The sequence below is a fragment of the Eretmochelys imbricata genome, chromosome 9, assembly GCF_965152235.1.
Source record: "Eretmochelys imbricata isolate rEreImb1 chromosome 9, rEreImb1.hap1, whole genome shotgun sequence".
Lineage (NCBI taxonomy): Eukaryota > Metazoa > Chordata > Testudines > Cheloniidae > Eretmochelys > Eretmochelys imbricata.
Genome location: NC_135580.1, coordinates 98,175,332 through 98,191,189, shown reverse-complemented (window position 1 = coordinate 98,191,189; position 15,858 = coordinate 98,175,332). Strand labels below are relative to the sequence as shown.

At 39.9% G+C, this 15,858-nt stretch overlaps 1 protein-coding gene across 5 annotated transcripts in view; it reads left to right on the top strand.

Moving 5' to 3' along the window:
• Nucleotides 1-8,572, top strand: part of LOC144269884 (P2R1A-PPP2R2A-interacting phosphatase regulator 1-like) — a 28,622-nt gene extending 20,050 nt beyond the window's left edge. For 2 of the 5 annotated variants that reach the window (XM_077825885.1, XM_077825889.1), the window contains exons 4-10: nucleotides 4-47; nucleotides 130-184; nucleotides 762-836; nucleotides 1,499-1,587; nucleotides 2,904-2,968; nucleotides 4,664-4,760; nucleotides 6,447-8,572. In XM_077825885.1, the coding sequence (XP_077682011.1) occupies nucleotides 4-47; nucleotides 130-184; nucleotides 762-836; nucleotides 1,499-1,587; nucleotides 2,904-2,968; nucleotides 4,664-4,760; nucleotides 6,447-6,606 (585 nt within the window). In that variant the 3' untranslated portion in view covers nucleotides 6,607-8,572. The remainder of the gene's footprint in view (nucleotides 1-3; nucleotides 48-129; nucleotides 185-761; nucleotides 837-1,498; nucleotides 1,588-2,903; nucleotides 2,969-4,663; nucleotides 4,761-6,446) is intronic. The other 3 variants (XM_077825886.1, XM_077825888.1, XM_077825887.1) reach the window with 3 other exon arrangements.
• The last annotated feature ends 7,286 nt before the right edge of the window (nucleotides 8,573-15,858 follow it).

Genomic DNA, 15,858 nt, shown 5'->3' with positions numbered 1-15,858 from the left:
CAGGAAGAAGGAATGGATTTGATGAACAGAGAAACAGTACATGAACGGTGAGTGCTAGTATGCAAATGAGAATACCTAAACTCTGTGTCTCTAGGCCAGTGATGATGGATTTTTTTTTCTTCTTTACAGTGAAGTGCAAACAGCCATGCAGATCAGCCAGTCGTGGGAGGAAAGCTTGAGCCTGGTAATGTGTTTATGCTTTAGATTTGAGTTTCTGTCTTCAGTATTCTGACATCTCATATTGGTGCATTTTGTTGTCCATAGTATCTTAAATTTCTTTTAGAGGAAAATCAAACAGATTAGGCTTGCTGTTCAACATCAAATTGTTTCTGTCTAGTAACACACTTTTTATTGCTGCCTTTATAACAAGTTTTGTACTAATAAGGTATGAAATCACCAGTAGCTCAATGACACATGGCTGTCACTACAGCTATTGGACATAGTTTTTCCTGATGTGTCAAAAGGTAGTTCCATTCACGTCTATATCTTTCTGTTTTATAGATACTTTAATATCGGCACATAACGCTTAACATTATTTTGTTTTGTCAAAAGTATGAAATTTGTCTTCTATGTAGTCATAGTAACCAATTCTTACATGTAGCCATTTGTGAGGCTGACTTGCATCATGTGGTTCCATTCCACAACAAAGCTATGCTTTGTATAATATTTAATGTATATCCTGGCCCTTGAAAATATTGCATTAAAGCAATTGGCTGTAATTACATGATCTGTTATACTTATAGAGTGACAATGATTTTCAGAAATCATCCTCTCCCAAGCAAATAGACTTTGTCCCAGTTTCTCCAGCTCCTTCACCCACCAAAGGAATAGGGAAGGTAAGAAAAATAAAGTGGTAGAGATCTTCCTTCATGAGTACCGATAGTTAGGTTTTTGTTTAGCACTAACATTAGCAAGGGATGAAACTTCCCATATCCCTGACTTCTGCATGGGCATTCACTGCAGACAGACAACTAAAATATTAAAAAGGCACGCTAACAGCTGTACATCCCATGAATTTATCTACAGAACATCTCATAAATGTCAATACGTAGTGGGTATATTTATTGATAAATTGTTGGTACATTGGTGATAAATAAAAGCCATATTCTTTGTCTACCTTTCTTTGGGGGAAAGTGGGGTTTTTAGGAACTAAATCAGTTGGTTCGTTCCAAGGTAAAGAGATGCATACATATTCTGATCAATATAATACTACCAACTTGCATGCACTCTGTATGTACATGAGAAATCAGTCTAAATTGTTCTAGAACTTTCTTCAAGACTTAACCAAAAGTGATACCTTCCCAGTCAAATAGCTCAAGTAGTCATTTTAGATGAATGATGAGGTGCTTGTTTTAAAATGGTAAAATTATCTCATTAAGGCCCTACTTGTGTTCCTCAAGTCCCTCTAGTTCTCTGTATGTCAAGAATTATTAGTTTGATGCAATAGGAATGAAGCATGATGTTTATATTTAAATATTGCAATATATTTTGTTTTCAGCAATGTTTCTCACCGTCTTTGCAAAGTTTGGTGAGTAGCAGTGGATTACCTCCAAGCCCTAGTCCCAGTCCAACAAGACGATTCTTAAAGTACGTACAAGTCTGTAAAACTGACTCTGCATACTGTTAATATGGATTGTTCACTTGAGGCATCTGAAATATCAGGACTTAACTGATACATAGTAAATCTAAACCATGTTTTTGGTGATTCAGATCTCCAACTCGCATAGTAAATCCATACAACTTAAATTCTAGAGTTTATAAAGTACCAAAATATATATTCCTGACATCAGGAAGCTGGGTTACAATGTAGCCTGTATCAGATTTTTTCAATAGGTTTTGTTTAGCACGTAATCACATACAGAGTAGAATGAACTTCTGTTAAAAGATGATGATGAATTAATTCCCAGGTTTTGAAACTGGGACAATACCAGCCTGTGTAGATTAGCAAAAAGTATTAAGAGGAAACATTAAAATTTTTAAATTATAATAGCATCTATAGGACCCAATTAGAGATCATGGCCTCATGGTGTTATGGGTTGCCTGTCAGAGAGGCTTATTATTACTGTCTTTCTCCCACCTTAATTTAATGTTGCCAGAAATAGGATAACTTTTTTGGGTGGTCAGGCTGCTGGAAGACACTGTTTTGGGCTGTGGAGAGTATGGTTCTGAGTGCAGGTGAAAAGGAACTTAACTGCCAAATCTGTTGCTGTAAGTGACCTTGTATTTCTGGCAGAAATGACTGTTACTGCAGGGATCTTGGGCATTTTTAATTTTCTTTACCAGTGGCCAGGGCTGCCTCTCTGTCCTGAAATTCCTGGGTCATTCACAGTCTTCACCAGTCTGTGCAAGACCAAATATTTTGGCTCTCCGTGTTTTGTCCAGCAACATAATGCAAACAGATGATGAAACTAACTAGTCCTGCTACTAATCTACAGCCTCACAAAGGACAGCACTCTGCTAGGTTTGTGTTTAGAGCGGTGGCTTACTTTCAGTTACTCATGGACCCACCTTTAGTAGGAGTCGGAGAACCTGACCAGGTTTGTGTGCTCATGGGTTTAGTTGGATGCAAGCACTAAAAGTACATTGTAGAGAAACTTGCTGGCTCATATAGATGTCTGTATTAGAGGAAATGTTGGGAATGCTTTTTGAAAACTTCAGTCTGTAAACCAGGTTTTCTGGAAAAGTATTTTGTGGTTAAACTTTTAAGGGTCAGTCATGTCTTGTGTTTGTTTTTTAAAATATTTTTTTGTTGGGGCTATCCCTATTGTCTACTTCCCTTTATGTTGGTGTTTGGCCTTAAAGAGAGCAGCTTGCACTGAACATGCTTGTTCTGCACTTTTAGTTGTTTTTCATGCTATTTATGCCAGTTATCATGTACCAATATACTGTTTATACTCTTTTAGCAGGAGAAGTCAGAGTCCTATTCACTGCATTCGCCCAAGTGTTCTTGGGCCAATGAAAAGAAAAGGTACAGCATGTGTTTCTAATTGTTAACTTTTAAATCGTTCAAATAGCTTTCTTGATCGTCCTGTTTTCGGACTGATACTTGCTAGGAAACAATTGAGTTTTAGCAAAAGATGTGCTATAAAGAAATGGCCAGGAGTTTGGACTGTTGAAGTACAATATTTGAAAAATGAACTGTTTAATAAATCTATAATTAAAATGGTCACTCTGTCCTACTACCCATCCACTGATGCAAGATTACACATTTGGTAAAGAACCAATGGAATCTCTAATATAAAGATATTGGTACAATTCCATTCATTTATAGAAAGGTCCCAGTTAATTGAAGCACAGAGATGCTGTCGAGTTAAAATCACAAGCATACGGTTTTCTTGGTAACCATACAGAAATGGCCATACTGGGTCCATCTAGCCCAGTATCCTGTCTTCCCACAGTGGCCAATGCCAGGTGCTTCAGAGGGAATGAACAGAACAGGTAATCATCAAGTGATTCATTCCGTCACGCATTCCCAGCTTCTGGCAAACAGGCTAGGGAAACTTTAGTTTAGAGCATGGTTTTGCATCCCTGCACATCCTGGCTAATAGCCATTGATGGGCCTATCCTTCATTAACTTATCTAGTTCTTTTTTGAGCCCTGTTATAGGTATACAAACCTTTGCATTCTCATTCACTACAGGCCTCAAAATTCAACATCTAGATGCCCAGAAAAAGCATAGCCATCTCATCTTGTAATTTTATTTGAAAGTTGTTTAAGTTTTGGAAGGTGTGCCTCAGTCTGTACACCTCCACTTGCTTCTCTTAGCCTCCATTTCAACAGTCATTGTATTGCATCTGTTTTTAAAAGCTTTCTCACCCTTCACTTCCATAACAGTAACGTTTTGGCTCATTAAGTCATGTTTCAAGTACTGATAACCAAGCTGTACTGTTCCATAGAAGAAAGGGAATGTGGTGGGCCAGGTTGTGTGTGAAACACTCTTGAGATGCATCTCTCTCTCTCTCTCTATGAGAGAATCTGTGAATTGGAAGTTGCTGCTGGGAGACCTTCCCTTCTCATTTATCCCAGCCCCTTTGAACTGCACGTATTTCAAAATGGACTTCAATGAGAAAATAAATTATTGTTATTGAGGGAGTTTTACAAATTACTTTGGGGGGTGTTGAGGAGAGGATCTCAGTACGATAACTTAAGAACTAAGAACTAAGAATGGAGGATGCTTTTTCACTGACTTTCAAAGCGCTTGCTTACTCAATTAATGAAACTAAGAAGTAGGTAAATATTTTAATATTTGTGTTTGTAGTAGTTACACGTTCAAATTAGTAATTGTTAATGGGGTTGACAGTTTTAATCCACTGGGCATTTCAAATTGTCATTGTCTGTGTCTCTTTGTTAATGTTATCCTTTGAGGTTAGTGTTTAATTATATTTAGGTTAATATCTTTACTGTGGCATAGTAAAGCACCTTTATCCCACCCATACTTGAGGTGTATTTGGAAAATTCAAATTAATATGTATTTTAGAGAAGGGGGAAAACACCTGAATGTTAAGAATGTGTATGAATGTGTCACAATCTATTTTCATCTGCGCCAGATCTAAGATAGAAGTTTATCTAAAGTGGCTATGCTAATGATCCCTCTAAATCTGGACAGAGTTGTATTTTAAGTGTTAATGCGTAATATGAATCTGATTGCATGGTTTTGTTAAAGGTGAAATGGATACTGAAGATGAGCCAAAGAGATTTTTTCAAGGAACTACTAGCATGCTTTCTCCTGAAGTTTCACATCTGACAGACCTTGGTGCATGGTAAGCATTACTGGTGCCTTGTAACTTTCATCAGAAACTGCTCAAATGTTTTCAGTCTCTTTTTCTAGACATCAGGCATGGGTGGGCATGCTTGAAGTCAAACAGTGTTATATATAATAAGCCTTGGATTTTTTCAGCATATCCAGGTAAGTATTGCAAACAAACTGGATATTTGGGTACCAGTGCCTATAATTTAAGGACTTCAAAAACAGATAAATGATTTCTGTTCTCCTATTGGTATGCTTAGCATTTATGGGAGTTAAGCATGTTTCGTAGCTAGACCCCCCAATGACTGGCTATTTTGGAGCAAATAGCTTCAGATCTTAAGATCATTTGCCTTTTAATTTTGCAGATTAAAGCAAATTGTCACTTCTTTATACTCTTGCTCTTAGTTACGTATGGTGAATGCTCATCTGATCTCTCTGCATATGATCTGTGACTGTGCTAAGATAGAGAAAATGAACTATGCAGCAAATTATAGTGAACATCTGGTTTAAAGAAAAGAGTGAAGTTGTTTTTTTGAATGTTTTTAGAGGAGAAAATAATAGTAATAACCCTACATAGTTATAATTTTGCTATGATAGATACTGTAAAACGTAATCGGTAGATACGTTTTAATGCACTTGTTCCCTAATACTTAAGCACCTACTTGAATTGTGGGATGATTGTAAAAAAATTGTGCCCGAGTTGTGAACAGGCCATAGAAAATTGAGGAAAAATAATGATGGACCTTATTATTTACAATAATAAAGACCATTATTTCTTTTCCATGATTTTTCGCTATCAGCCACCAGGGGGCTCCCTGTTGGCTGCCTGGGACTGAGCTTCAGCTGTCAAATTTGTGGTAGAAGCCTAATATTGCGGAATCTGCAATTTCCGCAATATTGCAAGTTAAGTAGGGCCTTAATAATACCACATATTGTGCAGTATAAGTTGCCATTGCCACTGAGCCTGCTGGCAGTTGTGTTGTCAGGGCACCCAGTTGGAGAATTCCTGTAATAGAAGATAAAAATGATGATAGAGTTGGCTGAATGATTGTCATTTCTTTATTTGTATATGTTCCATTGTCTGACTGTTTCTAATGTATAAGCAATTCTTTGAGTCAGCTGAATGAATTAACTACTTGATAAAATATTATGGTTTGACTGGAGAGCAAAATTATTGTAGACTTCTTTGTATTTTTATATGAAATATAAAACTGTTTTTGAAGATGACTAATATTTGCTTTTAAAGTGACTTAATAGCTAATCAAAACCAGAATTTTAAACATCTGAAATTTAGTAAGAATTAGAATATCTCATTTTGGTTAATTAAAATGCAGATGATTGCTTTGTGGAAATTAAACTGCTTTGCATTAGCAATAGACCTGCTCCTACTATCTTAAAGCAATCAATATTTCAGTTATTTTTCCATAGGACATGTTTAATATCATTTAAAATGTAAAATTCCTTCCTGGAATTCAAGCTGCAGTAAGTCCCATGAAACCCTATTTAGTGGCGATCAGGTAAAATTAGAGTCTATAGTTAGGTTACTTTAAAAGACAGTTAAGTGCATGTTTAAAGCTAGTTGTTTCACATATATATGTTAAAGATGTTGAATAATAAACCTGTGTAAATTAATGCATTGCCCCAAAAATGCTGCTCTTGTATTTTCCATATCCTCCTGTTACATTCCCCTTTTTTTCAGTCTGACTTCAGGTACTCTTGACGGCAATCAAAGCAGTGCTGGCTCTTCCCGTGATTCACCAGCTGAAGTTGTCACCACCAGAGATTCTCCAGCCTCATTTTCCAATTCCAGATCTCCATTTAAGACCATAGATTTTTCAGCTAAATTACCCACAAATTGAGACTTATTACTCCTCTGCTGGAGGGTAAACAGCCAAGCTGGAGAGCAAAAAGACAACGTTCTACAATGTGTGACTGAGTTTCTTATCTGATCCTGTTCCTCATAGGAACTTCCAGAAATGTCTTTATTTCTAGAAAACTTCCATAATAGTTCCTTGAGGAAGTTTATAGTGATTTGTATGACATTTTACTAAATACAGTTCGTGTTTAAACTCCAAACGTTCTCTTTAATATGCGAATATCTGCATACATGTTTTGACTTACAATAGATCATCTTGATTGGCATAATAAATTGCAAATACATATATTATTCTACAAGAGGAAACAAGGCATTTTAAACTACATCTTTTCAGTTGTCACTAGTTTGTAATGGTGCTGATCTAGGTAACAGATAGCCTTTATCGGATCGGATTCTGTCATTTTTTGTCAAGCTAATCAACGGGATCAGTTGATTAATATTAATTTTACTCCACAAGCTTTGGGTATTTCATTTGCTGTTTTTAAAAGGTAAATGTGGGTATCAACATATAATTGGTGCCTAAGTCCTAATTTGTTTGGCTGTTAATCAATGTTATGTTCTGATTGGATGAAAAGAACCAGAATGGACGAATTGTCCATATGTTACATTTTATTTGTAATCATAATTGCTGGTGTGACTAAATACAGACTTAACATGGAAAAAATTGCCTGCCAAAATCACCAGCTTCCTTTTTTCCCCCCTGTGTGACTATCTAGAGTGATAGGCATTCTCCTAGCACTGTTTTCCCACAGAAGGAACTTGAATAGTGTATTGGGACAGTGCATGAAATGCTTAAAATCCCTAAATTAAATGCTTCAGATAAGAAAATTAGAGGTGGTAGAGTCTTAACAATGGGTTTTAGTTGGAGAGAAAGGAAGCCATAAGGAGTGCCCCTGAGTGAGTATGTCCAGACTGAAGTGATAATCCATGAACATTTAACTCTGCTACGGACCACATACCATGTTTTAATCTCTTCTGTAGAGTAATAGTAACTCAGTAGAAGCAGCCTCCAATTCCTCAGTATCATAGCATAAAGAGATTTCTGATGTTATAAAGTGAAAAATTATTGATCACAGGTGTAGAATCGATCAATTTAGAGATGTTGGAGAATTCCTATAATGGATTTGAAAGAAGCTAGTATATCCAGAAGCACCATGATAGCAAACCTAGAAGACTTCCAAGACAGAAGCAAGAGTCTGCCAGCCCCCAAGGGCTTAATAATGAAGCAAAGCTTTTCCTTCCTAAACAGTAAAACTGTAATGCAGGGCTAAAGGTGGGCACTGAATGTAGTGAGCCTTTCCTAAAACAAGGTACGGTGGTAGTTCTCTACCCTGTCATATGGCTATTTCACAGAGAAGAACTTTGACAGGGCAGCAGCATACAAGGTTAGGAAACGGAAGATGTGAAGAATCTGGGATGAGTGAGAACTAAGGACTTATTTCTCCTGTATAATATGGAGATATGGAATCTGTGTGGTGGTCTCACTCTTAGCTCAAACACTGTGAACATGGTTTATTGTTGACTCTCCATGTTTATCTAAATTATTGCAACTGTCAACTGAGCTTCCTTACTCCACAGATCAGTTTTCATAAAGTTCTGAGACTCATGCTTACCTTTCCCAATGGCAGACAGACAAAATTGTGTATAACATCTGCTTGCTTGCTTTAATACAGCATGGCTTTATTTTATAATCTCAGCCATATGCCAAAGACTTACTGTGCATTCATTCTTCTGTGATAAAGGCAAAATTATAGATTTTTATCTTGCTTATCTAATTGTTCATGAACGGGCCTCAATATCTGATTGCCAATCCTTTTAAAAGATGCATGAACAGAAAGGTAATTAAGGGTAGTTATATTGTGTGTGGGTCAACATGTCTCTTCTCTATTAAATATTTATGCTGGTTTTCCAAATAAGTGCCAATAAAGAGAACTGAAAAAATAAGTAAAGCTGTTGTTTCTTCTGGAACGTGCACTGTGTCCAGGATTTTAACGATATTTTTGTTACTTTCACCTGGGGAGCATTGGTGTTTTTGTTTCCTTCAATCAAAGTGCTTATTTCAGTCAATGCTTCATCCTCTTTTTGGCAACCTGGACCTAAATTCTACAACACTTTCTCCTAGTTTCTGCAATGTTCCCACACAGCAGATTGGAAGTTCTCGACAGAATTAAGTATATTTAAAAACAAACTAGGTTCTAGTGATTTGAAGAGATATAAAAGCACAGTCTCTTCCTTATTTAGATATTAAGTAAAATGCATGTGATGCTGCCCCAGAATTATCCATGTTCAGTGTGCTGGAGATGTTTGTCCTGAAAATGCATAGCTCATTCTAGAAGTTTCAACAGCTAGGTAATAGACACTGGGGCTTTTGGCTCCCAGGAAGGAGTGGGGAAGTCTTTGTGATTTGGCATTCAGAAGGCAGTTAATACTTCTGGTACAGAGGAAAAGAGAAATCTCCCCTTCTCTGTGTGCTCCCCCTCCATCCCACTTTGTACAAAAGCAGAAATCACTTCCAATTTGTGAGGAAAGAGGTGCTTGGATTCCTCATTGTCCATGCTATCAGCTAGCTGCAACACACCTTGGAAACATTGGGAGGAGAATTTTTTTCCCTTTAAATGAAAGATTAAAATCTGGAAAGCAACCAGGCTGCAAGATCAGAGAATAAGCAGATTGTGCTAATTTGCATGGCCACATAATTGTGTTTACATACACGGCTTTAGTCAGTGGTTAATAGTCATGTTAACCCATATAGTGTTAGTTACCTTTTACTAATTCTCCATGTAAATACCAAAACAGATGAACGTTGTGAATTTTAAAGCTTGATTTAACTAATCTCATTGGTATAGGGCTAGCTTCACCTCTCTCCCATTTCTGGTCTCTGAATGCACTCCCTCAGGTGTCAGGCCTCATGCCTTTACTTATCCTAGAGTGTAATTCTGTAATTCTCCCACTCATAGTCTGGGCCAGGACTATAGTATTCTGCAGGTCCAACTGAATTTGGACACTGGAGTTCCAACTTTCAGGAGTCTGTGACCAGTGATAAACTCTAATTAGACAGCCTTCTTAAAACAAAATGTTGTTTTTAGCGATAGGAACAAAGCTTTGAGTCCCTATGGGTGCTCCTACTTCAGGTGCACATGCACCTCTCAAGACCTTGATCAGAGATTTTCCTTTAGTGTCCATTTGGCCTGCATATGTTCCCTATGTCTCCTCATACTGGACACCAAGGCTATATAAGGATGAGGGGGGCAAACTGCCCTCAATTCCTTCTCAATCTCTGCCTGAGATGGAGCCTTAACATGTCCACCTTGAGTGTGCCTCAGCTATCTTTTATTCTGCATTTCTATAGCTGTTCATTAGGATCAGGTAGTACAGTAAGTTGTTAGTGATAGTTATAGTTAGAGGTAAGTAGTAAGAGGATTGTTTTGTTCCTTTCTCCCCTTAGGGAGCCTTATTTTCCTGGCCAGGCATGCCTGGCTCACCAGGTTTTAAACACTGCCCCTCCCCTGCCTAGAGGTTATACCTGTAGGCAATGGCCACTCCAAGTGTGTCCATTGCTTTGCGGGAGCCTCAAGTCTCCCAAAAGTGCCACTTCTACCTGGCCATCAAATCCAGGGCAAGGAAAAACAGGAATATGAAACTCAAGACTATTGATGATGGAATGCTTCCTTTGACCAGCTTCTGAGTCAGGTCAGGAGACCCCCCATACATCTGTCTCGACATATACAGCACCCCTTCAACCTAAGAAAGGGAAGACCTTGGAGGCTTCAGAGAAGACATCCAAAAAGACGAGAGTGTAGACTCATCTTAAGGAGCCAGCACCAAAAAAACCCAGTTCCCCTGTGATAACTATGGTCTCTGAAGCCTCAACCTCTTGCCTTGGTACTGTTGAGTTGAATGACTCCTCCTCCAGTACTGGCAGGGCCAGAAAGTCCCAAAACGAACAGCTCCAAAAGGGCCTCAGTACTTTCTACCAGGGACAAAGATGGCAAGCATAAGCATGAGAGCTCTACATAGATACAGAATTTGTATCCACATCTGATCCGTGATTCACAAAAATGGTCTGTGAATATAAAGCAGGTTTCTGCAGATTTGCAGAGCTCTAGAAATTTTGTGTCAGCAGCTGATCCACAAAAATGGTCTGTGGATGCAGATATCCATGGATATAAAGTGGATATCCGCAGATTTGCAGGGCTCTACTAAGCACTCAGTGGTACCAGACGCTATTGGTGTATGCATCCGTACACCCCTCATTACAGTAATATTAATGTTGTCTGCTGCATCCGTGGCTGCCGCATCAGTACTGATCCCCTACATGATACCACAAGAATTCTGCTATACTAAGGATCTGTCTGTAATGGACGAACCAGACTCCCCACTCCTCCTGGGTATCCAAGAATCTCTCGTTCCTGAGACTGATCTCCAGACTGCCAACTTCCTCCAGTACCACAGAACTTGCCACCCTTTTCTGCAGGTGCTTCTGCATTGGATGATATTGAGGAGGATGAATGAGACTTCCAGTTCGTCTCTTCTGATTAGGTTCAGGATTCTCCAACTTATCCTTTCAGGAACGCATTCTTTGACAGTCATAGGGAAGATTACGCTCATCAGCAAGGATGGTGGAATCAACCCTGCTTGCTATCCCCATTCCCATATGCCCCTCTCTCACCACTGGCCATAGTGGGACCTCTGGGCTGCCTATTGACAACAGTTCACCAGCCCAATGGTACCATCTCATAGGGAGCCTAGACCTGAACAGTCCTATCTTCTCCAACCAGCCACCTTCCTCCCCACCCCCCACATGAGAGACGTCCGAGGAACAGGAGGCCAGGGCACCCCTCAAACACCTATATTATCCTTGTCTCCAGACAAGGTAATTATGCCTCTGCCACCATCCATGGCTAATGATTTTTGGCAATTTCAAGACCTCAGAAAGAGGGTAGCTGACACTCTTCAAATTGCACTTGAAGTCAAGGACTCGCAGCATAAACTGTTGGATATTCTGCAGACAGCGATACCCTCCAGGGTGGCATTACCCATTAATGAGGTGCTCCTGGATCCAGCTAAGACTGTGTGGCAAGTGAACTCAGTATGACAAAGACCAAAAAAGACTGGATCTCTTTGGATGGAAGTCCTACTGGTCAGCAACCCTACAATTCAGGATCGCAAACTATCAAGGAGTCATGTTTTACAAACAATATTAGATGTACAGCATTGATTAAACATCTGGTGCAGGAACATAGAGAGCCATTCCAGTCCATCATCTGAGTGCCAATTATTGGCCACAACTCTGCTCTTCAAATGTCCTTGGATGCTGCGGACACTACTGCCGGGGACACTGTCACAGTGGTGGTTGTGCGCAGGACATCAAGGCTCCAACTTTTGGGGTTTCCAAGAGACGTGCAGAACACTGTGTTGAGGACCTCCCTATCAATGGTTGTAAGCTTTTCTCGGAGACCACGGATGCGTCTATGTACATGCTTAAGGACTGTAGGGCTACTTTATGATCCCTGGCCACCTACAAATAAGAGAGAGTTTGTCGGTCACAGATTACCCAGAGAGCGTGTCCTGCTCAGTTCTCTGGATTCTGTAGATCCACTGGGCACCCCAAGGAAATGACACAAATTTCAGAGAAAGAGGGCTGCTCACCCGCCCTGTACAACCACCCAGTCATCTTCAAAGCTTTCAAGTTTTGACAGGCTGGTTAAGGTTCAAGTCCTGCACCTCTGGTTTTACAGCTGTGTCCATTTGCTCCCCTGCCCCCCTTTGGAGATCACCTTTCCCATTTCCAACAGGACTGGAGGTGGATCGCTACAGACATGTGGATCAAGGGGTCATGAAATCGGGCTGTATTGTCCATTTTATGTTACTCAGTCCTTTACAATTCTGGTCTTCCCATACCTCAATAACTGGTACTCAAGGCCGTTCCTATGAAGCAGCCCTATCTTCCATCCAGATAGCTCTTGCTCTGTTTCAGGAATTGGGTCAAAAATCCAATTTAACCCCTGTACAGAAGATACAGTTTATAGGCATGTCTTCGGACTCGTTGACAGCCAGGGCCCACTTTCTTTTAGATTCCTAACTTTGTCAAGTGTGGTATGGGTAATTCAGGGGAGCTCTCGGACCACAATAAGGAACTGTCTTCAGTTCCTGGAACACACATCAGTTTGCTCCTTTGTGACTGATCACGCGAGGCTGTGCCTCCACGGCTTCCAGGGCTGGCTCAGAATGACCTATTCTACAGTCAGATGCACCTTGGACAGACAGATGATGGTTTCTGTACAAGTGAGGAATTCCCCAGACTGGTGAAAAGATCAACTCGACATCTGTGCAGGTGTTCGTTTGTTGCTCACCTCCATCCATAACTTTAACTATAGATGCATCACTGTTTGAATGATGCAGTACTTTGATTTGTAAGTATTTGTAACATTTCGGAAAAATGAATTCTGCATTTGAGTCTAAACCTGCTGCCATGAAGCCAGTTGCTATTGACGTAAATGAGGGCAGGAGCAGCCCCCTATTCTGTTACAACTCTGTCTTCACACTCAGTTACTGCTCATGCACCATTTGGCAGTGGTCACTCCTGAAATGTTGTGCTTTTCATGCTCCTTGTTTTTGTATCCTTGCATCCCCTGGCTTATGGTGGTGGAATCATAATTACATTAAACATATCCTGTTTTCAGAAGATCCCTTTCTGGTCACCAGGTGGCATGACCAGGTATGAATTCCAGTTGGTGCATTTTTTTCCTATTTACTCTAATTTTAGTAATTGGAAAAGATAATTTCATGGCTTTCGATATACAGTAACTGAGCTGGAAGCCTAACTAATGCTTTACAAGATTTACAAGAACCCTTAATGTTGACTGTAGAGGTGAGAATGGCAGCATGGTTCTACTCCAATCCTGATTGAATTGGGGCCCACCTGCAGGCTTGTGTGTGAGTGAACACAGATACCGTAGCAGCAAAATCATCAAACAGGACAGGGTTACAAATGCAGGCAGCCAAGATTACTTCTGGGCCAGGTAGGTAGCCCCCATCCCATGTGAGTCCCCCCCAACCCCCCATTCACATCATGAGGCAAATAAGGTCAAATACCTCCAGTACCAGAAGACGCAGACCCATAAAATGGGCAAGTTGTTTGTAAGGATGGGAAGGGCTTATGCTCTCTGTGGCCACAGGTATTTGTGATAGATGAATCAGAGAATATGGGAGGGTTAAGCACGATGACCTTGTTTGTGCATGAATAGCTAGCTGGGTGATGGGCTTATTGATTGATTGTGCTTAATTTTTTGTGCACATTTAAAAAAAATCATCTCCACAGTAATCACCTGTGCCTGTCAAGGGGCCTATCAGACTGATCTGCTTCTGTGAGCATGGAATTCCTGAGTATTGAGCTGGGAGCCTGGCATGCCTGAGTTAGCATCCCCTTTCTGTGCCTCCATAAAATGTGGATGATATTTAACTGCCTCATAACCATATTATGAGGATTCATTAGCTAATATTTACTTCAAAGATACATAGTACTATAAAAGTTGCTGAGTATTTTCCTGGTTGACATCATATAAGCTTCTCTCTCTCAAGGCTGTGTTAAATTAAAAAAAAAAAAATCTATTGTATGTAATGTAGGCCCTGATTAATTATTACTCTCTCCCCTTGTGGATTTGATGTCTCTTCACACATTATACATAGAATCAGCCTCTCGTATTATGAAACCTATGTATTATTTTGATCTGTGATCTCTGAACCTGTCTGAACTTTCAGTTGCTTAAGTTATTGAAATGTGTTCATTATGGTCCTTGAAAAATATTATGCTAATCCTGAAATTGTCACCTAGTGTAACTTTACATAGGCAAGCCTCACATAGCATCTATGCTCAGGTAATACCAGTGCCTGTGTGCTTTTGTGCATTATAAATAGTACCATGAACCATGCACCATGTTGGGAAAATCAGTAAGGGTAACTGAGCCCATCCAGGCTCTAACACCGTCATCACTGCAGTTTCCATTGTAATTTATTTTAATGACAAGAATCCTTTCATTTGAATGGTTCCAAGTGCCAGCAGTGGAGGTTGTACTGTGGACCATTGGCAGGTTCCTGAGGTGAAGGAGTTAATTTGTTTTGTGAGGATGGACTCTTGAGATTCTAGTGCCCCACTGTAGAATTTGGCTTTCCAAATGATGCTGTTTACTTGTTTCTTGAATGACACCCAGTGCTGATGCCTTAATTTTGCCTGATAAGCTACTGGCTGTATCTATAGTTCCCTGAGTGGAAAAAGTGCACCCACGTACAGTATGTTAATTCTCTGTTTGTTACTTCTTTGTCTAATCGTGTGTGTAAAACGGGAAACACTGACCATTTAAGATGCCTTTGATTACATTTCTTCTGCAACAGCATTTCTGAAGCACTGGTCTTGTTTGCTTCTGCCTCTATCTCCTCCCTCTTAAGCATAAGAGCAATGTGACTCAGAATGACTGCAGTTACTTATTATTTCTGTATTTATAGTCCATTACCATAGCACAGCAAAGCAGTCCTGCTATTCGGTTAGCCTTTTCCCTTCCATGTGAAAGAGGTCATCAGTACCTGATAGTGCTTCTAAAGTCATGGTTTTCATTAACTACAATTTCTTGTTTTGAGTCAGCAGGAAATGAGTTTACAGCAGGGGGCTCTGTTCAGGATATGGTGTTATGGTTTAGAAAAGACAGACTAGTAATTCCTATGGAATTTCCTTGATACTTTCCCTTCTTGGCCATAGTTATTCCCATCACAAGTGCTACCTGTATGCAACTTCAGCATCCATGTTCATGTCCTATCTTGTATGCTTGTGACTCTCTGATGGATTTTTCTCTGTGCCCCCATTGTATGTTTGTGTATAGAACTAGAAAGGCTTTCTTTACTAATCCCCAAAGAGTGTGCAACATCACTGCCAGTGTTGTCAGTAGTCACATTTGGCACAGACTTCTGTACCACATGCCTCAACTCCACGTCTGTTCAGCAATTCCATTGTTTATGATGCATCATAAAAGCACTAAGAAACTTAACCTGTCTCCTTTGTGGTACAGCTTCCCTGATTTGTTTTGGACTGGGACAAGAGGTCTTTTATACACTGGGTCCATGGTTCAAGTGCTCCGTTTGCTCAGTTAATGGGGTCTGAACAGCTCACTCTGGAGAACCAGACAAACATGCTTCCTGGAGACACTGAGTGTTCAGCCTTGGAGATGATACAGGCATTTCCTTT